Here is a 25,708-nt window from a genome sequence, read left to right on the forward strand (position 1 = left end):
CCGAAGGCATCTTCATCCAACGCAACACATTCCAATTTTACTTGAAAAATATTCAAAAATTCTATTCTAACTTTCCCAACGAGAAAACCCTGTAAAAAGAGCATTAAATAAGATTTATGAAATGATTTTCTTTTTTGAGTCTATTTTTTTGCAAATGTTTTTTTTTTTGGAAAATCTGAAAAAAGCAAAGTATTTTTTTCTCCCTGATTGTTGCTTTGTTAGTTTCTTTGCCCATTAATCATTGCGCTATACACTGCCAGTGCATATTATCCATCCCTGTACAATATAGGCCCGCTTTCTGGCAGGTACAGCGTGATAAAGCATTTCTCTCCCTCAACCTCAACCGCTTTTACAAACGCCATCGTTACCAAGCTTGGAAAAATCTGCTCTGTTAAGCAAAGCATCAAATCGTCCATAAAGTGCTCTTTGCTTTCCCTTTGCTGACAAATCAATTCAATCGCTTAGATGAAATGCCACCGAATCGGCCATCAACAGAGTGCTTGAAAGAGCAATAAAACGGGAAAAGGGGAAAAGAAAGAAACCCCCTGGAAACGAGTTCTCGGACGGTAACGATTTCATCTCTCTCACAAAACGGTGATGTGTTATCTTAACCGAACTAGCAACGGTTTTTGCCAGTGGAAACTTACGATTAGAAATACACTTTTCGACACGGCATGGCATGTTTCGATTTCCTCCAGGTGATCCTCGAGCACGTACGGATCCAGTTCTACGGTGGTGAATCCATCGCTACCGGTACCGAAGTGTATGTCAACTATTTCAATCTACAATCGTCGAAAGAAGATGCATTGGAAGCGATGAGTCAATCTGATTGCTGCTTACAATTGATAAATCCAGCAGATTTATCATTTTACCTCAAGCTGCCGGTCATCGTACAGGGTTTGCAGATCCGGACCAATCACTTCCAGCAGTAGACGGCGTTCCTCTTTGAAGTCTGTGCAGTGAATCAACAGCAACGAAAAACCCCCCAACGGTATCGATCGAAAACGAAATGAAAGTTAGCAGAGTATTGCAGATCTGTTTATCTGTTTGTTTCAGCTCATAAATGAGTAACAGTATTGGCATCTTCTACGGTGCTTTTACTTTGATCATTTTACTGTACAAATAGCTCTAATCCTTTTTCTTGCTTCTTTTGCAAACTCTTTACATAACGTACAAGAACTTACCATCCTTTAAACTTGCCACATAGATCTTAATTATTCGGGGCGAAGGCAGCTTCGTATGCGCATTGTGATGTCCCCGTAGAGCATTAAACACTGCTTCCTCTATCGCTGCCGCCATGCTGTTGGCATTTGTGTTTGTGCCAGTATCCGGGACGAGGGGACGAAAATGTTGTGTCTCTTTGTGTGTGTGTGTGCGTGCGTATGTGTGCGCAGGGCCACCGAGTGTTTGCTCGAAAGGTTACGAATTGTTTCTTTCGATTATGAATCCGTCGCAATCAACTTGATGAACATTACATCCTCATAATGTTTCCACATCGCCATCCGGTCGCGCTTGTGTACCGCACTAACGATGACCGGTGCCGGCGATGATGGTGTTGCCGACGCACTGTGGAAATGGAAGCGAATAAAGACACTAGTGAGCGGAAGTAAATAAAATATGCAATGGAAATTGATTTACGTTTACTTTGTCACTGGACCATTGGCAGAGTATTTGCTGTGTTTGTGTGTGTTATCATTTGATGAACATTTCCGATGAGCAATTCGAGTCGAGAAGTCAGCATGGGCAACGGGACGAGAAATAACTTTGTGCAATGGTGCTATAATCGTCTTAACGTGCCCTTGCTATGGATCATATTACCCGCAAGAATGACACACACTTTAATCCATTTCATTTACAGAAAAGTGTGTCATATCTTTGCTAAATGAAAATATTTCATTTCCATTCTATAAATAGTCTTTTATTGTATATTTTATAGATAGATATTAATTTATAAAACTATCAAACGTGTGCGACAAACGTGTGACAACGTTATAATAAACATTGGTGATGATTATTTTGACGAATGTGGCCAAAAAAGTGAAGTTGTAAAACAGAACTGAAGATATCTTAATGCAAGGGGTCACGAAAAGCAAACAACTTGGATCGAAAATTGCACTCCTTGGTTGATACTCTCTTAGGTTTAGTACCATCATCATCCATTTACTTCATCTCGACGAAACTAGTTAGTTTGTGCCAGGGCGAGAACAATTCGCAGCTACATTCTGCGAGTGTTTGGAGAACCAAAAAAAAAAAGCTCCGATTCCCCCTTTTGAAAGCTATAATGTTTACGACGGGTGTAAAAGCATGCCACGAACTGCAACGAACGGCGAACGATGATAGATGAATTTCGTGACAAGACCACTAACTCATGATTTGTGGGGATCTATTACGTGTGTACAGCAAGAACGAACAAACAGTTCATCTTGCAGCAGGCAAACACTGTTTAGTGGAAACATATTTGATTTTTTAAACTATGAAAAATGAAGTAATATAAATGTAAATATTTTGCCATAACTACTAGCTCACAGCTCACCCGAGTTTGAGCGTAAATGTAGGCAATTTGTGGAACTTTATTGGTTAAGTGACTTCAAACCCAAAACCGTTAAGCGATCCGAATAATATTTAATGTTAGTTATGAATGGAAAGCAATAGTTTATAAGAAATTGAGAACTATTTTAAAGTTCATCTTGTCTAATGAAATAGACACTCTTAGCTAAACACTCTTGAAGCTAGAAAAATTAGAAACGATTTTTTTGTTATTGTCGTTCTGTGTTTCCAACCATAAACTGCAGACTGATCCTTTCATGTACACAGCAACATATAAGGGCTTTTAGTGTGAATATAATCTACATCATAAAACAACTGACTGGTTATAATATTTGGCACGATAATGGTACCCTTAGTATTCTCGTAAAAACTTTATAGCACTTTCCCACAGCATTACAATTTTCACAGCAAAAATACGCTCATGATTATTGTGCAAGATTAAAGTTTTTAATAGCCGCTTCAAAACGTAATAAAATGCTAACATTATGCATCATTCATCATGAAAGACAAAATAAATCGATTTGGTAGATTTTGTTTTTGCTACCTCGGCGAATATTCCTTGCTGACTTTTTAATATTAAATTTTTCCATTAAGCGTGTTCACACTTTTTAGATGAAAATAAATTTCTCGGACATATTTTAATTTGAGATTTTCTTAACCCGGTGTTCGATCCATTTGACCATGATGTCTGATCATACTTCTCAACCTCGAAATCCTACCAAGTTTGTTATACTTTAGTAGTACGAATATAACTAAACTAGGGACAGAAGATATAATTTACAACCTTCATTAGCCTGACATTCACATGAACCAAAACCTACCCCGCCAGTGTGGGTAATAAGCACAAGCAAACGTACGCTTATTGTCCCACTGGTCCAATTTTCAACGCGCGAATACAGCTATAAATTAATCTTTCCCCTTAAAGACGCCTGTACGGCAACAACATATTTTTGGCTCCAAAAGAACCAAAAAATGTGAAAATTCAATTTTCAACAAAACACCACATGAAGCTCTTACAGTGCGAATTTTCAACCTAGAACGCTTCACATTTTGTGATACATGTTCGTGGGGTGTAGCGCTACAACCATCGGAAATGGTAGAAGATTATTTAAATGTCATTAAATTTGCATACGCTCACGGTGCTTCTTACACATGGTGTATATGAATTTAGTTCACCGTTCCACTACCACTACTATGACTGACACTCTTAGTACCAAGCACGATATAAGGCTCTGGTACGTTATGGCAGGAGCCATATGGGACTACTGCAGTGCAACCTAAAAGTTATTTCCCCCAAAAAGGAAAATATATAGTATGTGTGTAGTTTACATTGAACCACACGGCAAACGCTTCAAGCCATCGCAAAGCTGTAAGTCCACACGGTAGACGCGCTGTAAGACTTTCCTCGTCCTCGGCAACGATGAGTGACTCGGTACGGTTGGCTTTCTTCAATAACAGATGTATCCGACCGTTTGCTGCACCGTTTTGTGACAGGAAGTAGTTTAAACCTACCTAATTTACGACACTCGTACTTCGATATCGCCCAATTATAACTGAACCGTAACTTAAAATTTGCTGAGAAGCGATCGAAATCGTCTGCGCCTGAAAAGTATGCAATGTAAACGTTCCTATTACGTTTAAATCTGTTTTCAATTAGTTTCGCCTATTTTTTTTTATTTCTAGTAGTAAATACATGTTTTAAATTTCATATTTTAAAGATGCTTTTCTGAGTTGAGAAACGATCCACTCACCAGCACAGCAAACTTTTCCATTCCTCTACTCGCGAATACAATGCGAATTTAAAATTCACCCCACGAATCGGCGAAAAACTCACTGCCGCGATAAGTTTGCTCAAAGTTTCACACCTCAAGGTCTGCATAAGCAAAGCGCGTTTTACGATAGCCCGGCCCCAAATATACAGAGCATCATCCACCCCCCCAAACGGGGGTCATCCACGGTCTTTAATATGCTGGGGTGTGGACTGGTCGCGTATCGCTTGCTGTTCATACGAAAGGCGAAAGAAAATCTCCACCAGCGTTTACCACCGGCATCTCCATCGGAAGCATGCCAAAAATCCCATCAAAATGCGGAAAAACTTACCGTGAAGCAGATTACTGGTATGCAAAAGAGCAGCTCGCCACTGTCTGTGTGTGTGTGTGTGAGAGAGAGTGTGGCGATACCGCTGAGTGATTTATTTTGCTTTTTTGTTTTTAGTTTCTATTTTTTATGTTTCGTTTCCACCCGGTACGAACATAAATGGTTGAAAAATGCTTTAACTTTCTCAGTCCCTTGTTTTTGTCTGTTTTTTGTTGTTGTGTTACAGCCAATGATAATATATTTTTCCCATTTTTATTTTTGTTCTTTGAAGGATGAAAGTTTGTTTGAAACATTTTTATATGGGTTAAAAATGCTACGGTTGACTTCGGGACTGTTCAATACTTTTTCCGGTTAGTTTTGGATATTGGGTCGATTAAGGGCAACTCGTTGGATATGTTGCTGTTGGCCATCCGTGAATATTTGTGCACTAACGTAACCCAGCGCGACCCGATAGCAAAATCATAAATAATATCCCAAGTAACATGCTGATGGGTGCAACTTTCCTTACTTTGTTCTTTTGTTTCTACATAAAATTTGAAGAATCTAATAAAACCAATTTGAAGATGAAAAAAATATTTCTATTAACATGTGACTATGAAAATAAGCTAACATGTGACAAAGAAAATGTTTAAAATAAATAATGTTTCAGTTGAGAACAATGTAACAAAAGTTGCTCAATAGTTCTATTTTAAGTTCTATCGTTTTTTATTTATTCGTTCATTTATTTGTCTTGTTGATTTTGGTTTTCATTTATTTCTTTTACAATAATTTTTTATGTTTATTTATTTACTCACATTTTTTTATTTATAAGTCGTTTATGTTTTTTCTTCGTAAATTTATGGACTATCAGTTTAATATTTATATTATTTTTATTATTTATATTATATTTATTATTATTAGTGCAGTAGCAAACAGTGTTTATTCTACCTTTGAATAATTTTTAAAACCCCCACCAGTGCAAATGTAGGTTTGTTAAGGAGTATGTTGCACTACTTTAATGTATGTAATTTTCCCATTTTCAGTGTAATTAAACAATGCAAACGTCTAAAAATAACCAATTTTCTCACTGTCACTATACGAATTCCTCGGAAGATTTAAATTCACAATTTTTGCCCTTTTCATCGCAATATGTTCAGCAGGTTTTTTTTTGCAACTTCGCTTGATAAAACTGGTCAAATGAAATGCGAATGCAAATCAGTCTTCCAGTCACTACCAACTACTGTACCGGACAGTCAGAGTCAGGAAAAAATGTGTCATACCACACTGCTTTCCCGGATTTTTGCTGATGAATTCCGGCAGTTCCGCATGACTTTCGCTATGGCACGAGTTCGTACAATCCGTTGCTCAGAGTCTACCAAAAACGTAACGATGAAAACTAACCTAAAAAGAACAGTGGTGTCACGTTTCTTCGCAATTTTTACGAATGCTCAGATTGACACTGTCCAAACGAATGTTTTATGTGGGTCGGCCCAACACACTATGGTACGGGTATTTCGATTTCTTCCGCTTGTCTTCATTTTGGGCACACTCTACACGCGCTGTTATGGCTCCGGATGAGTATTTTCAGCACACACACACATATTTTTTTTGTGTGTTACCACTCCTGGGGAAAATTGATCATCCACCCCTAGATCGGCCTAGTTTCCTCTCCCCCCCCCCCCCTCCCAAAACCCCATCACAATTCCTGGCCTTCCACGGAGGGCACTGTTTGCGCTTCATTTATCAACCGCTCGACAAAAGAATGCAACCGGAAAAGCGCTCGATGACTTTGCGCAAAACAACCAAAAAAGGAAAGACCCAACCGGTCAACTAAATGACGGTGGATTTGAAAGTGGTGGACAAAAACACACACACACAGAAAAAAAAATCCCCATCAGACATTCCCAAAGGGGTTAAGCAACGGTGGAAGATGGACAAGAAAAAAGGGGAAAGGCGACATTCTAGACATTTCGCTCAACTTTTGCCAAACAAGTGACTCTTGAAAGAAAGCGCAAAGAACTAGACGGGCAGTAAGAAGTTTTTATCACGCTACCATGGTTCACTGCTTCTGCGGAAGGAACAGGAAACGGGCCCGATCCTCTGCACTGCTGTGACCGCTGCTCGAATGACTCTCGGAAGTTGAGTGGTGTAGCGTAGTGAAGCGACATGCTTTTTTTTGTTGTTGCTCACTGCTCATCTACAACCACTGCACAGCCGAAGAATAACTCGAAACGTCGAAATGTTGTCGCCTGTGTTGTCCCCGGTCCTATATAAACAAATTAAGCTTCGCACAGTATTCGGACAGTAGCTCAACAATTTGTAATCTTCATTTATGGTGGTTTTGCTTCTGTCCGCCAGTACGCCCTCCGTTTGATTACGTTGGGGTATTTTACCTTTTTGGTCCGTCGCTTTGTTTTGCTGGAAATGTAATTACCTAACGTGCAGCGGGCTAATCCCACGGCAATCGGCATAAAGATTTGTTCCACGAAGCAGATTCAACGCAAGAAAGTAATTTAAAGCTTATCGGCTCAGTTTATCATACGATCCGGCAGAGCGAATGAAGCGAAAACCGTTAGAGCGTGATGAGGATTTGGCTCTAGTTTTTTGAATTCTGGATAACTTTATTAACTCAACGCGCTTTGTAGTTTTGCTCCCCCGTTCAGAAAAGTAATTTGTAATATAAAAAGTCTTATTTATTTAGTTTGAAGTTCACAAAAGGGGTTTGAAAAAATGGTGTTATACGGAAGTGATTCAGTTGCCACAGCTCTTTATTCATAAACTGCTTAACCAATGAAATTGCTTTACTAAATAGTCACTTAAACTATCACAGCAGAGCGTTGTAACTCATCGGAGTCTTAAACAAGATACTTTAGTCTTGTATTGGAACATCAGAAATTATAAAATAATATTTCGAACGTTTAAAGTGGAAAAAAAGGAAAATTGCACTACCAGATTGATGCTGATTTTATATTAAATATTAAACTAGCTTACCCGGCAAACCTAGCTTTGCCCTTAACCGTGCGTTTTGTAATTAATGCAAACATTTTGAGTGTTCAATCTTGATTCGTGTGGTATTATTAGAGCGGTGATTAGAGAATATAGTTGATTAACTGAAAATTCTTAAATTATTGCAATTCTTAATCCAAATGATATCCCCAATCAGCAATTTTTCTTATTTTTTGTGGCTCTTCTTCTTTTCTGCTACTTCAGGAGACATTTCTGACTTTCCTTGACGATTGGGATTTAATATCAGATCCTTCCGTGTAAGGCGCCGATTCCACATGTACCACATGTTTATTTATCACTCACTTTACGCTTTAATGAAAAAGTTGCACAAATAAATCGTCGTACACATGACACTACTACTTTGATTGATTTATTCATTAGAGCTTGTTTGTTTCAGTATACCTAGTGTTCAACATTATTCGTGTTGAAAAAATGGCTATGCCTACTTGATAACTCCCGTAGGAAAAACAGAAACGAACTCATAATATTGGCCAGAGGCCACCTAGCGAAACGAAAAATTCTGGGCTAGTTCATGTATCGCCGAATGTACCTTTAAGGGAAAAAAATTACATGAGCAGTGAACATGATTGTGAACAGTAATTAAACTGCGAGCAACTCCTGAGTCGCTTGGGCTTCTTGTACGTATCAAAACGAAGGACTTATTGCACCATGTTCAGAACCCTTCCCACGATGACCAACGCATGCATTCGCTGAAAAGAAGCATCAATTGTTGATCCGATGTATGAAGTATTTTTAAACTGTCATCAAAAGCTTTCTGGGCTAGTTCATGTATCACCGAATATACCTTTAAGGGAAAAAAAAATTACATGAGCTAATGAACAGTAATTAAAACTGCGAGCAACTCCTGAGTCGCTTGGGCTTCTTGTACGTATCAAAACGGATGAAGTATTTTTAAACTATCACCAAAAGCATTCTGGGCTAGTTCATCTATTGCCGAATGTACATACCTTTGAGGAAAAAAAAATACATGAGCTATTGGACAGTAATTAAAACTGCGAGCAACTCCTGAGTCGCTTGGGCTTCTTGTACGTATCAAAACGAAGGACTTATATTGCACCATGTTCATGATGCGGAGGACCATCACTACACATTTTTAATTTTTACATTTTATAAATATTACCACACTTATCTTGCTTTTTACTTACTTATCACTCACTTTACATTTTATTGAATAAAATTGCACAAAGAAATCCTCATGTGTACCTACTTTGATTGATTTATTCGTTAGAGCTTGTTTGTTTCAGAAGTGTTCAACATTATTCGTGTTGAAAAAATGGCTATGCCTACTTGATAACTCCCGTAGGAAAAACAGAAAAGAACTCAAAATATTGGCCAGAGGCCACCTAGCGAAACGAAAAATTCTGGGCTAGTTCATGTATCGCCGAATGTACCTTTGAGGGAAAAAAAATTACATGAGCTATTGAACAGTAATTAAACTGCGAGCAACTCCTGAGTCGCTTGGGCTTCTTGTACGTATCAAAACGAAGGACTTATTGCACCATGTTCATGATGCGGAGGACCATCACTACACATTTTTAATTTTTACATTTTATAAATATTACCACACTTATCTTGCTTTTTACTTACTTATCACACACTTTACATTTTATTGAATAAAATTGGACAAATAAATCGTCATGTGTACCTACTTTGATTGATTTATTCGTTAGAACTTTTTTGTTTCAGTAGTGATCAAAGTTATTCATGTTGAAAAAATGGCTATGCCTACTTGGTAACTCCCGCAGGAAAAACAGAAAAGAACTCATAATATTGGCCAGAGGCCACCTAGCGAAACGAACTATAGCGCTAAACCTATTCTCATACCTAACGAACGTTCAGCGAAAATTTCATACAAATTGGTTCAGCCGTTTCGGAGGAGTTTGCACACTAACACCGCGACACGAGAATTTTATATATATAGATTAAAAAATGAAATAAATTGAATGGAAAAAGTTCAACTGAAATTGTCTTTTGCTAAATCTGGAAATTCTGTTTCAGCTGAGAGAAATTCCGTTTCAATAAGTATTATTATTTTTAGTTTAAAGTATTAAAAAAAATCGACCAAACTTGTTTTCTTCAATATTCAACATATATAATCATGTTTAGCATGAGAGTTAAGAGTTATGAAAATTAGTTTTCCATTTTCCATTATCATTATCAAACATTTTTCAGTGTGTTCAAAAATGCTGTTGCTCATAACTAAATAAGATTCTTAAAATTTTATCGTCTCTTTCCCTTTCCTATATGTTAGCATACTTTTCTTTAAACTTCAAGTACACCGTGCGAAACAGTTGTCGAAAATACAGTAAGAATTTCATGCAATATTTACGAGAATTAGTTACAGGAATTAATTAGGATTAATTGCATGAAATATTTCACGGACGAACTGAAAGGGGATTAGTTAATTGGACTTGTCATCTAGAGCTGGAAATGAACTTTAGGATTAAGCAAAATGAACACTGTACGAATGAACTTGACAGACGAATACACAGTCACAAACAGAACGGCGCGCGACGATTACGGCTTTCTCGGTTTGGTGGAAAAAACTCCGAAAATTTACAGCCAGCACTCCGTGAGAATTTCTCACATTTTTGGTCCTTCGAACCGGATTGTGAATTCAAAGAGTTTTTTTTTCGTTCAAAGCTCTGCAACAAGAGCTCGGTCGGTTTAACGCTCTGCAACAAGGGCAAGGTGTACAATTCTTCGTCGCGTCGTTTCACGCCATCGCGTTTCGCTCCGCATCAAGGGCAACGGCCAACGATTTCAGCGCCATCGTTATTTGAATTTTCGCGCCAAACTTAAACGTTTTCTTTCGTGTTTAATTTCGTCCTGTGAGTGTTTTCATATCGTGCAAAATCATGGACAAGAAGATAAAGGCCGCTCAACTAAAAAGAAGGATCGCGGTGGAAAATATAAGTGCTCTCGAACGGTTCCAAGTGCAATTTTCTGGGGATGACGCCAAGCAAATTCCGGAGGCGTTAGAGGACTTGGAACGGCATAAGGAAGGGTTCTTCACCGCGGTAACGAAACTGGAAGAGCTCGATGACAGTAATGAAGCGATTGAAGCTTGCATCATGGACAGGATCAACATCGAGGAGCGGTGTAGGAAGCTAAAATCCTTCCTACGGGACAACCTTCGACGGGAAGAGGGTACGCTAAACGACACATCGGGTTTGGCTTCTTCAACGCTTGCGTTTGGTCGGCCAAACGCACCACATCTACGTCTTCCGAAGATCGAGTTGCCATCATTCGATGGCGACCAAACGAAATGGCTGTCGTTTCGTGACCGATTCATCGCGATGATCGACGCTTCACCGGAGCTTCCTTCGATTGCGAAGCTGGAATATTTGCTGTCAGCATTGAAAGGGGAAGCGGGGCTTCCTTTCGAACACACGCCGTTGACAGCGGACAACTACTCGGTGACGTGGGCAGCTCTTCTAAAAAGGTACGATAATCCACGTACACTAATCCGTGAGTATTATCGGAAGCTACATTCCTTTCCGCCCGTACGCGCGGACTGTGTGGATGAGTTAGTGCATTTGGTGGATGAATTCATTCGTCATGTGAATGGGTTACTAAAGCTCAACGAGCCCATCGATCATTGGGATACACCGTTGACAAATTTACTGGTTATGAAGCTAGATCACGCTACTGTTTTAGCATGGGAAAAGCATTCGGTCCATGCCAAGAAGGACAAATACAAGGAGCTCATCGATTTTGTACAAGATCGAATACAAATATTGAAGGCGACTCGGAGTACTACTTGTGAAGATGACACTAGTACCACTAAGGTGGCTGGTACGCAGCGTTATCCAAGTTCGCGGAAGACAATCGTTCACTCAGCCGTAGCACAACCAGTATCAAGTAGGATGATTGTATCACCACCACCGAAGTGTCCCTTGGAGTGTACGGAGAACCATTTCTTACGAAACTGTCCGGTGTTTGGCAGTAAGGACGTGCAGCAACGTCGGGAAGTGGTTACATCGAAACACTTATGTTGGAATTGTCTCGGAGATTCCCATCAAGTGAAATCCTGCAAGTCGGAGCATGCTTGTCGCACGTGTCATCAGCGACACCATACACTCTTGCATGTTCCTACCACTACAACGATCACGATGGCAGCTCACGACGATCGCAGTTCGGTGATCCTGGAAACGGCTGTCCTATTCATCGTGGGTGACGACGGAAAGAAACATGAGGCAAGGGCGCTCCTTGATTCAGGCTCCATGTCGAATTTTATTTCCGAATCACTTTCTCGGAAGCTTACGGCTACTCGAAACAAAATCAACGTGGCAGTCACGGGCATCGGAAAAACGGCACAGTCGACGAGAGGGTCGATCGTCGCAACTGTGGCATCGAGGAATCAATCGTATTCAAATCATCTGAAGTTCCTCGTTTTGGAGTCACTATTTGCGCATACTCCAATTACACCCATCGATACTTCATCGTGGAGTATGCCCGATCTGCAACTGGCAGATCCTTCATTTAATGTTCCGGGCAACATAGACATCGTAATCGGCGGAGACACGTTCTGGGAGGTTCATTCAGGACGAAAACGATCTATGGGCACGGGCAAACCTTGGCTCGTGGAAACATCATTCGGCTGGAGCGTGACAGGGAATGCATCAAACGGTACACTTCTTCAACCATGTCATCGTTCGGGCTACGGAAGTCCACCTACGGAAGAGAAAACAAATCAGAAGGGTTCCACTGTTTATAATAAAGTTCCTGGAAGGTATGTTGCACATTTACCTCACTACCATAATTTTGGCATCGTTTTAGAGGCATCGAAGTCAAGGTCAGACCGATGTATTTCTCGGGCCGAACGTCATTCCAAGCGCTGGAAGTATAGCCCTCGTGACAATTCGGTAAACTATCATGCAAACGTGTCACATCGTTGGAAACCAAACTATCATTCGGATCATAAACGCTGGTTTCATTCACCAGCCTGGGTTTGCGAAGAACAGAAAACAACAAGATCGATATCTACAAGTGGAATATTGGAATGATCAATATCTACATACCATCACACGTTTATCGGCGTATCATTTCATCGCGAAGCAACGGGCTTCATCAGGCATCATATTCGGGGTAAAGAGATTTACACACTCTTTACACTACTCAATCGGAATGAGTTTCATCATGTGGTGCTACTACACATCATCTGCGGACGGTTCGGGAATATGTGTGACGGTGGCCGGGTTCACTACACACATATTATTCACATACATTCATCTCGGCATCCAATTATGCTTTTTCGGTCGGAACAACAGCATCGCGTTCGTATCTAACATGCGCACATTCGTAGCGTTGTTCAGCGTAGTATAGGAGGCAATAGTTAAATTTGCGAACAGTGTCAGTACACTTCATTACGGTAGAAAGTTCTCCCATAGGTTTGTACGGGAACTTTAGGGAAGCTGTCGATCAGCTCAATCAAATATCTAGCTCGCATAGTTATCTATAAAGGAAGAAGGTAGTTAGTATCAGGATGGAACGTACTTACTTACCTTAGTGGCAAAAGAAATCTCAGAGATACACTCAAGCGTGGTTGGCCGGTTGAGATAACTGTACTCAGCAGCAACGTGATATCAACATTTGGAAGGCTAGCAATCATTCGCACCTTAAGTATGCACACACGCATTTTTCGCATACAGGATAATGCAAACAAAACTGACAGTTTAGGCTAGTTCATCGATTACGGCAACAATCGATCAAATCACAATGCAGATCAATCGTACAATTTCCGGTACACATTACGAATTACATTTCGTTAGCTTATTAGGTTTCATGAATTAAAAGAAGTTCCTTCTTTGGTGGCCGGGAATGTCGAAAATACAGTAAGAATTTCATGCAATATTTACGAGAATTAGTTACAGGAATTAATTAGGATTAATTGCATGAAATATTTCACGGACGAACTGAAAGGGGATTAGTTAATTGGACTTGTCATCTAGAGCTGGAAATGAACTTTAGGATTAAGCAAAATGAACACTGTACGAATGAACTTGACAGACGAATACACAGTCACAAACAGAACGGCGCGCGACGATTACGGCTTTCTCGGTTTGGTGGAAAAAACTCCGAAAATTTACAGCCAGCACTCCGTGAGAATTTCTCACAACAGTAATGCTCTTTTTTATGCTGATGTTTATTTGCCGTTAAAAAGTGGAGTACAAGTGTGAACAATTTTCCAGCACAGGTAAAATTTACGGAATTTTACAAACTGCACCCGAACGTTATGTGCTTTAAGAGTTTAAATGGAAAACTCAACGCGGCTTTTGTCGGCTGGCAAGTATCATTATTTACGTGTATATAAAACGTAGGATCCACCAGTACCCTGCAGTACAATATATATAAATATATATACAAACACATCGTCAGCTACGTATACCAGCACACCTGTTGCGCGGACCTAACCGACCAACAATGGGACCACTGCCGTATCATTAATGTTATTAAATTCATGCTTTGCTGGCGTAGCATTACTCCGTACGCCCAAGTCACCTTCCGGCCCCCCTTGGGGAGCTGTAATATCCCCGATGGATTATACGACTGTGTCTGTGCTAGTGTGTTGCCTGGCTGGTAAGGGTTTTTGCCAGGAAAGATCAAGCCAAAGCGTGCGTGCAAAATGCCGTTCAATATCAAAACGAAGAAAAGAGGAACAAAAAGGGCACCAGACACAAAATTACGAACAGTTTGCAAAATCTGATACCAGAATCAACAGGCCCCGAATTTTTCCCCAAGCAGCATTTCGTTCGAGTTTGACTCAGCATTTTGTACGGTAAGCTCCGGTTGAAAGGTATGGTTTGTGGTCGTTGCGACACGCAGGACTAAAACTTCCATCCAGCGCTGGTAAACTTCATTTATTAGATCGTTATTATCTTCTTCTTAACCAAAAGTTGCTTACACTCTGTACAGCTCGCGCAAGAAGCCCGCCATTTTCCAATTTGTTCCAAAAAGGGTTTTTTTTTGCATAATTCAAGCACTAATCAATAGCTGGCTCAAAAACAGCAAATGGCAAGTCGTTCGATGCGGTTGACGATGAGAAATGAAACATGAAATCTTCCCAAACCAGTCCAGTCCACATTGGCAAAAAAAACATCAAACGTATCTTCTGTAGATATTTGTTCTGAGAAGGACCAACACAAGATACAGAAACGTTACACGATGATACTGAATGGACAAATCTTGCGGAGGAATGTGCACGACAGATATTTTTAATCCAGTCTCTTCATCCTCCAAGAACACCCTGGTAGCAATCATAATAATAAAAAATCAAACATCGAGATAGTCCATTGCGGGATTCTTCGTAGTAATGAACATCGGTTGCAGTGAACTGATTTCAATTCATAGGAAAACATGTAGCTGTAACGTGAAGATGTTATAGAAACTTCAAAGAATTGAAAATTACAGTACAGCTCCATTTTGAGCTGCCCAAAAAGGAGAGAATGTAGCTAGAAACTGCTGTCTGGGAAAATATTTGCCCAGTATATGGATGCCTTTTATGAAAATTTGTTATGAGCAGATTTGTAAAATAGCTGAGTCGCGTAATACTCTACTTAGGAACATGCCTGACCGGAGTTACTAAACCTTAACTGACTCCTGACTCTTCTTATGCAAGAATGACTGGTCAACTAGGAGCAAGTAATTTTAAATTTTGACAGCTAAGTGATTTTATAGCACAAAAATGAATGAAATAAGTTAAAATTTTGCTTAAAATTATCTTCTAATTAAATCAAATATTTTTTAAAACTATTCTTTGTTGAGGCTTTCCCTCAAAAAATCACCTAAAATTCGGAATCTATAATGAGCAAGGAACGAAATTGATTCTCTTACTTAATTTTAAACGCAATTGCAGTGAAATTGGACATATGCAAAAATTATTGATTATTTTGGGGACTACCTGTATATGCCTATCGCAAAATAAATTAGTTTCCATAATAAAACCGATTGTAGAAAAAATCAATCGCAAACTAATCATCAACTAAGCTAGTAACCATATATTAATTTGTCTTTAAATTTTATTGCTTAATTGTAAGAAAAGTCCACCCATCCATCGAGGGAAAAACTACACTCACAACCATCTGAATTGTTCCACAAAGTGCAATATTAAGATCAGGAAATTGTTTTATACACGGTACTAAATTTGAATAACATTCATTATCTACACCCGCGGCTTGCCTGCGCCGTAATTCATTGCCTCGCGTACCCAATCGCGTGAAGGTAATTAACGCACAAATAGTCGATAAAATTCTTCCTCCAAAAAAAAACCGTAAGCCGCTCGCAACGTTCAGCACAATTTTATTGCTCACCATTTAATGGCAAAGCGCAGATTGGATCCTAATCGACAATAAGGCAACACTCTCATCCCTGGAACAAGCTGGGGAAGAGAAATAAAACAAAAAACAACACACAATTCATTACAGCTGTCTTAACCAGCATCATTATCCACACAGCAAACGAGAGCCCGACATCGTACGGCACTCGGTGAAGACTCGCTCTTACGACAAATGATCGATCGAGCTCGAACGGATCTAGATTAATAATTACTTCTCACTACTCAATGATACCAGTTAATCCATCTTGGGTTCATCGATTGGGTTTATTTTTATCTCGCAACCCGGCCAGTCTTTTGCTTATTCCGGCGAAGAGTAATTTATTATGACGCAAGCAAAGAAAGAAAAAAAAGCCATAAAAAGGCTCAACACAAAACGTTCTAACTGTCGTTAAGTGAACTACCGAGAATGTCATGCGGCGCTTACAAAAGTTGGTAGACGAAATGTTTTAATGTGAATAAAAAAGTGAATAATGAAAGAATGTAAGCGGAAAATGTTAATTATCATTACATCATAAAATAATATTTTTGCAAAGTTATGAAACATAACAGTTTTGGGGGCAGTTCTAATGCAGGATGCCACCGGCTTGAGCTAAAAACCCCACGCCAAACAACGCGCGTTTCGTAATTAAGACACCAGTAAAGCGAAAAATGGAACGTTTCGTGGTGTGATTAATAATTATAACCAGCTAACGGGTTTGTTAACCGTAGTGCCATCGGAACAAAAACCAACCCCCTAGAAATCAGTTTTTCATGCAACGCGGGAACAAAAACAATTTCTTCACTGGTGATAAATTAATTTCGTTCGTCATTGCGAACAATTTACGTACACCAGCCGGGTTTCGGTTCGTACGCTCATAATACGGAAGCCTCAACCGAAACCCTTAACACAATTATGACGGCCAACCCATTCCCGGTGCTGTTTTTCGCTCGTTAACGCCCCATCAAAAATGCTGCGCCAGCGGCAGAAAGCAAAACAGCGAAAAAGGAAAAAAAACAAGGTATCGTAGCGGATGGCTTAGGTAAATATTTAAACACTATCCCCCTCGGTCTGCACCATTCCCCGAAACACTAACACCATCCGACCGTAAAACCCGCCATCACTGTGTCGACCGCTCGTAAGCTGCTCGTTGCACACTCACGCTTATCGTATCGCCGTTTCGCTGATACTGATCTTGGGCCCTAGAGCGCTGCCAAAGATTCAAACCGCTTGTTGACACACGTTTTTGGTGGGTATGTTGGAAACAAGATAAAATAACAGTCTCACACGAAGCTACTACAAACAAACGCAATATGTGAAAAATCAACAAAATGGAACAAAAAAACAAGCCTGCGGTCTGATGCCGAAAGGCATTCGGGTTATGGTGCAACAAGCCGGAAAACAAAACTTCCATTATGTGGTTAAGAGAAGAAAAAAAAAGACAAACTGAAAGTACTTAATGGTGAGGACTTGCTATCTTGTCTATTGGGACGTTTATTATGATGTTTTCTGTACAATTGTTTTCATTTTTTGGGTGGATTGATATACGTGTCATAATAAAACAATCTTCAGCAGCTATTACGAAACGGTAAATAATTTTTCGTAATTTCTGTTACTTTAATAATTTATTTGGAGAACTAAAAAACCCACACACAAAATCGATGTTTGTGTATTAATACGAATACAAACGCATAATCAATATCCATGATGTAACAATGTTTCATTCAATCAATGATTTGGGATTCATCACATCTGTCGTGTGATTGGTTTTGGGTCATTCCGATCCATTCGAACCCTGTCTCATCGAGCCATCACCTAGGCGTGACCAAACCAACTCATACCAAATACACATCGATAATACAACGACCACATCCGACCACAAACGGTACAGCTTGCCAGCTTGTTTTCGGGTATACACCAGATAAAATTTGTAAATAATCGATAAGACCACCGTTGCCGAACACATCGCACTGTTAAAGCACTCATTATTCCTTTTGCTAGTTCGCCTTTTCTCTAAGACGACATCATTCTGCCGCTGCTTACAGAAATGCGTAGGGTGAACTAATTGCTAAAACATCACTTAACGGCAGAATGGTAAAACGATACCCCCGTAAACGAAAGCACACAAGAAAACCAACTAACGCTTTAGTATGTATTGTTTGTTTGCAGTTACATTACCCCGTCATCAAGCGCCATTCGATGGTTGGCAGTTTGTTTAGCCTAGCTGCATGACTTTTGATGCAGCACGAGCGCGATTTTTTATTTTCCACGGCTATTAAAATTCGTTACGAACCGTACAAGTAAGACGATGCAAGCAAGAAAAACGACAAAAAACACACAATGGAGACGCATGGTTGTTGGTAAGGTTTGAATTTTGTTATGGATGGAGACGCATGGTTGTTGGTAAGGTGGGATTTTGTAAAGGATGGAGGCGCATGGTGTTTGGTAGCATTTCTTTGCGGATGGAGGCGCATGGTGTTTCAGCGTTTCAGTAGTATGGCCCAAGTCCAAGTTTAAGTTTTGCTGGCGTACGTCACAAAAACGAGGTGTAAGTCAACGTAAAGTTGTTTGTTTGTATAATGATGATCACTTGTTTATACGTTCGAGTGTACGTTGCAAGCATCTTGTTATTTTGTGTTGGGGTTTTTTTCTCTTCTTCTCGTGCTTCAGGTTTTTGAGAAGCTGCTCTTGAAAATTATTCCTCGCTTCATATTCCTTTCATCGATTCGGTAGTTCTGTTTGAATCCTTTTTTTTCGATCAAATGATCAACAGCAAAAATGGAAAAGAATGAACATGTGTATCGTTTTCATGTAGTCCATACATTTAACTTTAACGGAATGTTTTACAATAGTTAAAATTAGTTTATTTTTCATAAAAAGGTATCTTTGCAATTATACTTAAACATTAATATTATTAACTTTATAGTTTTGTGTAACACTTCCATCCGAAATAACATTCGAAAAGGGGGAAAACATTTTTAGTGGAAATTTATATGTTTTCATTTAACCTCATTATCTTACAGGGTTTATCAGCCCATACAACAAGCTTTAGAATGACATAAACAACACAGAATTCGTTATAAACAACTTTTTCAGACTTGAAAACACATTACATCTTTTTAGCTACACTGTTTCAATAGATAAAACAACTTGAACATTTGTTTTGAAACATGTCAGATTTTCCAAGGTTTCTATACCTATATGATGCACATCGAAGTTTGAACTGTAAACCGAAGAATTGTGCGGGCAATAACCAAATTACTTTTCGACTTTTTTCGATTAATTATTTATCAGGACATAAATGAAATAAATTTGTACGACTCTGTTTATTTTGCATCATATATTTATGTGCATCATATAGGTATAGAAACCTTGGCAAATCTGAAATGTTTCAAAACAAATGTTCAAGTTGTTTTATCTATTGAAACAGTGTAGCTAAAACGATGTAATGTGTTTTCAAGTCTGAAAAAGTTGTTTATAACGAATTCTGTGTTGTTTATGTCATTCTAAAGCTTGTTGTATGGGCTGATAAACCCTGTATAATTGAAATCATTTGAATTGAAATCAAATCATTGAAATAATTGTAAGTTAGGAAGTTATGCAAAGAACTATTTTTAATTCAAGTTACATTTTTTCAAAATTTAATACTCAGCTTCTCAACGGACAATATTTTTAAAATTTAAAATTTTAAGCATTAAACAGTTAGTGCTCCTAAATCTATAAAATCGTTATACTCCATAAGCAAATATTCAATCTACTTTATAATCGTGAATAATGTTGCACCCCAAAAAGCTTTATCGCCATAAAACACCACAAAACATGTATAAAGCACAAGTTCTCTCGGTAATCATTTCAGTAATTTTATGTCTCCCTGCAGAGAAAGTGTACAATCAATGAAACATGAATGTTTACAACATACCATACCCAGGCTGAAACTGGCCATTAAACACATACAAAAACCAATGCTACCGCTTGCTTATAAACAAATTCCAAATCGGTAGTAATAAACGTTTACTGGATGGATACAAAACTCAAATGATGAACTGGAGAAATAGGTGATGATAAACATGACGAGCGGCAGTAAACCTTCAAATCACATGAACTGTGGTTTATTTAAACGGAGCGCAAGGGCGTTTAAAAATAGATCGATTGGGTTTCGATGGTTTTGCAAAAAAAAACCTTCACCAAAAATGCACATTCCTTTCAGTTTGTTCAAACCTTTTGTTTTCTTCCGTATTGTATTTGGTTTTATAGTGTTTTGTAAAGTGAACATGAATGTCTACGCTTATATTTCACAAACAATCTTACCTTGATTCTTCACATGTAGATTAATCCATTTTCTTATTTTCTCATTGCCATCATTGTTTGCAGGCACTGGAATGTTTAATTTATACTGGTTTTTCAACAACAATCATAACATCCGTATTAAACATTGCACTACAAAGTAAATTATTTGCATCCATTGGTATGAGTACGAGAGGTTTTTTTGTGATTTAAAATTAATTCTTCTAAAAATTGGTTCGTGAATTGCGTCATTAGGAAAACAAATAATTTCAACAGAAAAAATATGTATATCAAGTTTTAGACTTGTTTTTTTGTATTAGGAACAAACAATTTTGTGGATACCATTTATAATACATTAGCTATTAATTGTACTTTAAATTATTTCAACACTTTCTTCAATATTTTTAAACCACCAGCGAAGGATTGCTGCACAAAAACACATTTCATTTTAGTAAAGCTCGATTTTTTTCGATGTCACTTGATACAAAACATGATGGAATTTTAAAAATTAAACCGAAACAAATCAGGCCCACACCAACACCCAAGCTCGAGCAATCTAACTGCAGCCAGTACACATAATCCATGTTTTGCTACCCAGAAAGCAGTGTAACAGGAGCAGCAGTAGTATCAGGTAGGGTAACTTTTTTTTTTTTTTTGGTTTGTTTCACCACCCGATGAGATCAGCCTTTCCGCACACAGAATCAGTTGTGCTAAGTTACACGAAACTCAGTTGCACTTTTTTTCTTCCTATTTATGCTCGCTTTCGCTTTACACGCGATTCAGAGCAAACAAGATAACTGCTAATCACGAACAGTACGTTGCGGAAGAGATTGAATTTCAACGCAACAAAAAAAAAAACGCAAGCCAAATGCACACTCGCTGAATGAATTTTGCGCTGTAAACTTTTTGGTACTTTTTTTACACTAATAAACTTCCACAAGTTTTTTTTTAAGCAAATCGAGACAGTTTGAACAAAAAAAACAAATAAAATGCTTTCACTAACCACAACTAGTAGCAGGGCAACCTCAGATGTTGATAGGTTTGGAGAGTGAGGAAGGAAAAAAACAATATGCACCAATCCGTACCCAACCGCACTGATCGAAAGCTTATCTCGAACTGACCTGCTCTCGCGCGAAAACTCAATACCAACCTGTTACAGCAGGCAGGCATGTAGCAGCATCAGCATCGTACCCGTGGTTGTGCAGAACCGAAGGCATCGGCATCGCGAGTGAGCGAAATGGCACGGCACGGATGAGTGTACGGTCGATGAGTGAAATGAACGGACGGTGAGAGCGTGTGCCTCTTTGCTAAAGAGAACGTACGAACCGCATTGGAGCAACTGCGACAGCAACACGAACTTTGGAGCCTTACGCATTGATGATCTGGACCCGAGCTGGAGCATATGGCTCTCGCGAAAAGGTGCGAACAAACGCTCCCCGTAGTGAGGGTACGCTCCCGGTCTTTCGCCAGATTTCGTTAGCTACCTTTTATAAAAAGGGGAAAGTTTCCTTTTACGGGGTGCATTTCATCGGGTTTTACACGTTGCGTTTAAGGAACAAAGCTTATATCGTGTGTATCATGGAATGAGATGATAGAAGCTTGTACGGAAACATGCTTTACTAGGGAGGGAATAGAACATTCTTTTTATTGCTCTTTTTTCCTTTGTTTGATTAATTGCATTTTATAGATTATAGGGCAAATTTAATTAGTATATGCACATGTCTGCTATTTTAAAAAAAGTGTATAAATAATTAGTCCACACCAGACAGACGATGTAGGAAGCCCCATTCAACAAGATAAATTCCCCCATAGCTTTACCGCACTGTTTACTTTTGCCACGTAAACGTCTCCTTTCCCACCTCCCTTTTCCAGTATCCTCCCGTGCCTTCCTACCTTACATAATCTGTGTTGACTCAAAGACACACACACACACACACACACACACACACACACACACACACACACACAAGTCGTTTCTTAACCGAAGACAACTTTCAGGAGTTGGTGCAACACACAGGTAAAGTTCCCTGGAGGGGTTCCAGGGGGAATAGTGAGACATAAACAGATGCATCCTAGCGAGATACAGGCAAAACCCTCCTGCACTGCTTCATTATAAGCAATGGGACCCAACACCGGGAAAAGTGTGTTTACATTTCCATCTGCTACCACCAACAAGGCGGTTAGGCCGCTTCGTTTTCGCTACTGCTGTTTATTACTGTTTAGTAGTTGTACACAAAGTTTCGCTCGTACCCCGTTTGAACGTTTTACACTCTCCACCCTGTATATGATGCGCTATCGTCACGAGTCGTACACAGTTTTGCCACTGACAACATACACTCATTGTGGCTACTTGTAGCAACGCAATGTCATCTTCTTAGTGGTGGCAAGTTTGCATCTAATTAACGAGATTTCTTCCTCCCTCTTGAAACGTGCGAGAGGTGAGTAAGGGGATGAAACTATTTCATCCGGGATTAGTTCACCTTTATACATCCAATAACAAAACGGATGGTATTGTAATTATTTATTATTATGGTGCTAAATGCGTACTGTAATTATAGTAACTACTGTTTAGTATAATAAAATTATCTAATGCTATAATTATAGCCAAGTGTCAGTACACGCTACAGAACGTGTGCATCATGTGTGATTATTTTAATAACAGCTTATTATTATATTTGTGGCTGCACCACTAACCTGGCCGGAGGAGGGTGTCGATTTCCAACGTGTAACAAGTTCAACATGCTATCAAAACCACAAAAACAGTACAGCGCACAAATGTTACAAATATTTGCCAGTTCTTCCCACACCGCACACACTGACCGCACTGTTTCACCTTACTGCACCGAGTGGTAAAACGGCAACGGAATGGTTTGTTGTGTTTGTGAGATTTTAATGATTTTCCCTGGGCAGCTTCCAGCACGAGTGTGAACCCGCACGGACACGATGCCTCGGATGGAATAAATATTTCATTTCAACATTCTTTGTGTTATACAATAAACATCAAGCGGGGGTTTTGTATCGCTTCGTGCTGTATGTATTTGTACAAATTTTGAAATAATAAAATGTACAACACAGAAAAATTTCTCCGAATGAAGGTAAATACAAGTACAATTTGTGATTAATCAACGTAATCAATATACACTTAATAGGTCGTTGTGAGATTGATTTTATCTTCTTTTAATAATTTTAACTGGTTTATTTTGTCTACAATGGATAAAAAGTGTTCTGTATTGGCCTTAGAGGTCGTTTAACCATGAAGAAAGATAGAAAGTGTGGAAGAACAGAGCCGGACAATGGAATAATGACGAGCCAGAGGAGTGCGTATTAGACTTGCTAGGCTACGGTGGGCTGGCCCTGTCATTCGAATGGCACCGAACGACCCAACCCTTAAGCTGCGGGCCCACGACAGTTGAGACTTTCCCTCAAACTTCCTCAGTCACTAAATTCCCTCAAAAAGCGTCTCAAAATCAATGTTCCCGTGGCCGTTTGAGGTTTTCCTCAAATTTGGTCACACAAATAATCACTCATGCTGCCTCTTTGTGCCTCTTTGATATAATTGTAATCTTTGTTCGAAGGTATTTTTTGATCAATTCAATGGAAAATATGATCAATAAAAAATTGTTTTATGGAAAAGAAAGTATTTCAACATTTTATCAATCAAAAGAACGAGATTCAAGGATAGTCTTTCGCATAAAAAGTTTGGTTTTTAAATTAAAACGTATACATAAATTGAGTCACACACTGTGCAACAAGTGAACAATTTACCCTCGCAAAAAACAAAAAAAATAAACACACAAATACGGTGTTAAATTGTAATGAATGTTAATTTTAGTTCTTCAGTAGGTATTTGCATTAACAATGGCACAAGAAAATTGTGGTTTCATTGAAAAAGCCCGCAAATAAAAATTTGTTTTGTTTACATTCTGAACGGCTGAGACATCGGAATTGTCAAAACGATTCCTCAAAAAAAGTCTCAAAAAGTTTTCCGCAAATCCTTCAAAATCATTCATGAGTTATTGAGGTTTTGAGTTCTGAGGGAATCCTCAACTGTCGTGGCCCCGCACCTTTACAGTCCATAAAGGTCATTCACATACACAGAGCAGGCTTGGTATACCTAAACTAAGATGGAGTGATGACTTTGATGGGTCCGCCAGAAAGGCAGAGAAAAAGTAGCTTGACTGTGATCGGTTGGTGAGGCCTCCTGGAGCAAGCCTAGAGCATGGAAATCAGTCAGACTAAATAGTATCATTAAAACTCATGTAATTAGTTTATAAACTTTGTTATAATTATGTATGTAAGTATGAAAAAGATTATAAAGACTTCTCGAGATACAGAGATTAGAAAAGAGATTTAATGAAGATTCTAAAAATCTTGTTACATTCAAGCATCTCTGAAGTTATGTCAGGCTTATGGAGAAGGAGAATAAACCACGAGCTAAATGAGCTGTTCGGCAGACCAGACATCTTGAGGATATCGGACACATGTCCTACCAAGAAGGAGCTAGTCAGCTAGCTGCTCGGCATGCAGTTTAAAATAGCAAAGTGAGTTAGTTCGCTGAATCAGGTGGAGCTAAACCTGCTGGAGATTAGATACAGTATGAAGGATATGGCTTTGGAACGAGTTTCCTGGAAACAGATTGGTGACGTGTTCCACCGCAACCTTAAAGGTTGATACAACTTTTGACTGTGCCCTCAAATAAATTCTGAAATGTGTCCTGTCATTTCTGGCTCTCCTAGACTTAATTTACCCGTAGCAGAGAAGTCAGTCGGATGGGATTTGATATCAGTTCGTGTCGTGTAAAGATCAACACCACCGGGTCGCTACATTTTCTGCTTTACATCTACTCTAAACAATTAAAGCAGTATAAATAATATCCTTATAAATACCTTAATGTGTGTTCTGCTTTAATCATGCGTTGAACAACGGCCAATCAAAAAACGTACCAACCATAAGCGTTTGAACAGAGCTAGGATATAAATGTATCCTTACTAATCATCTGGCGAAGGGTGCAGTTCTATACTAATGAGAAAAAGCACACACAAACATAGAGGTTATCTAAATTTAGTACAACGAAGATGCTAGATTTAATTGATTGAATATGATACAATTTCCTTTCCAATTTCCGGTTCGACTAGCATGGTACGGATGAAACGTGACGTGTCCCGCATGAATATTCCCGGAATGCTTCACCTTATGTCTAGGCCAACTTTTCGCTTCCGAGTTGGTAACATCCGTCCCCGGTTCCATCCCCCTCACATGAACCAGCCCCATCCACAGGTAGCGAAACAAGAGCAGTAGCAGTTGGTACCCAGGATGGCCAGCTTTTTTTTCCTTTACTAAAACCCGCTACCGTATCCTCCACTGACAGTAAATCGATTCGAGAAAGCGAGAGCGGGAATATAAATTATGAACAGCATTGGCCGTCTCGCTGGCCTCGAAAACCCCGGCCATTTGCCGGG

The 25,708-nt window shown here is 39.1% G+C and overlaps 2 protein-coding genes across 6 annotated transcripts in view; one reads left to right on the forward strand and one right to left on the reverse strand.

Annotated features, from left to right (window-relative positions):
• Positions 1 to 21,883, reverse strand: part of LOC125771413 (protein qui-1) — a 58,304-nt gene extending 36,421 nt beyond the window's left edge. For 2 of the 5 annotated variants that reach the window (XM_049441997.1, XM_049441994.1), the window contains exons 1-5: positions 21,253 to 21,883; positions 20,274 to 20,402; positions 1,185 to 1,566; positions 873 to 952; positions 648 to 782 (exon numbers count right to left, since the gene is read on the reverse strand). In XM_049441997.1, coding sequence (XP_049297954.1) covers positions 648 to 782; positions 873 to 952; positions 1,185 to 1,299 — 330 coding nt within the window. In that variant the 5' untranslated portion in view covers positions 1,300 to 1,566; positions 20,274 to 20,402; positions 21,253 to 21,883. The remainder of the gene's footprint in view (positions 1 to 647; positions 783 to 872; positions 953 to 1,184; positions 1,567 to 20,273; positions 20,403 to 21,252) is intronic. The other 3 variants (XM_049441995.1, XM_049441996.1, XM_049441998.1) reach the window with 3 other exon arrangements.
• LOC125766929 (uncharacterized) lies at positions 10,509 to 12,502 on the forward strand. Its single transcript, XM_049433024.1, has 2 exons — positions 10,509 to 12,385; positions 12,433 to 12,502. The coding sequence occupies exons 1-2, from the start codon at positions 10,509 to 10,511 to the stop codon at positions 12,500 to 12,502; spliced, it is 1,947 nt and encodes a 648-aa protein (XP_049288981.1).
• Positions 21,884 to 25,708: the final 3,825 nt, after the last annotated feature.

The sequence above is a fragment of the Anopheles funestus genome, chromosome 3RL (genome assembly GCF_943734845.2).
Source record: "Anopheles funestus chromosome 3RL, idAnoFuneDA-416_04, whole genome shotgun sequence".
Taxonomy (NCBI): Eukaryota; Metazoa; Arthropoda; class Insecta; order Diptera; family Culicidae; genus Anopheles; species Anopheles funestus.

What these genes read in the sequence shown, in the direction of transcription:
- LOC125766929 (XM_049433024.1), top strand. Translation starts at nt 10,509, where the DNA reads ATGGACAAGAAGATAAAGGCCGCTCAACTAAAAAGAAGGATCGCGGTG. An exon ending in TATAATAAAGTTCCTGGAAG is followed by an intron (nt 12,386 to 12,432) that starts GTATGTTGCACA and finishes GCATCGTTTTAG; the next exon opens with AGGCATCGAAGTCAAGGTCA.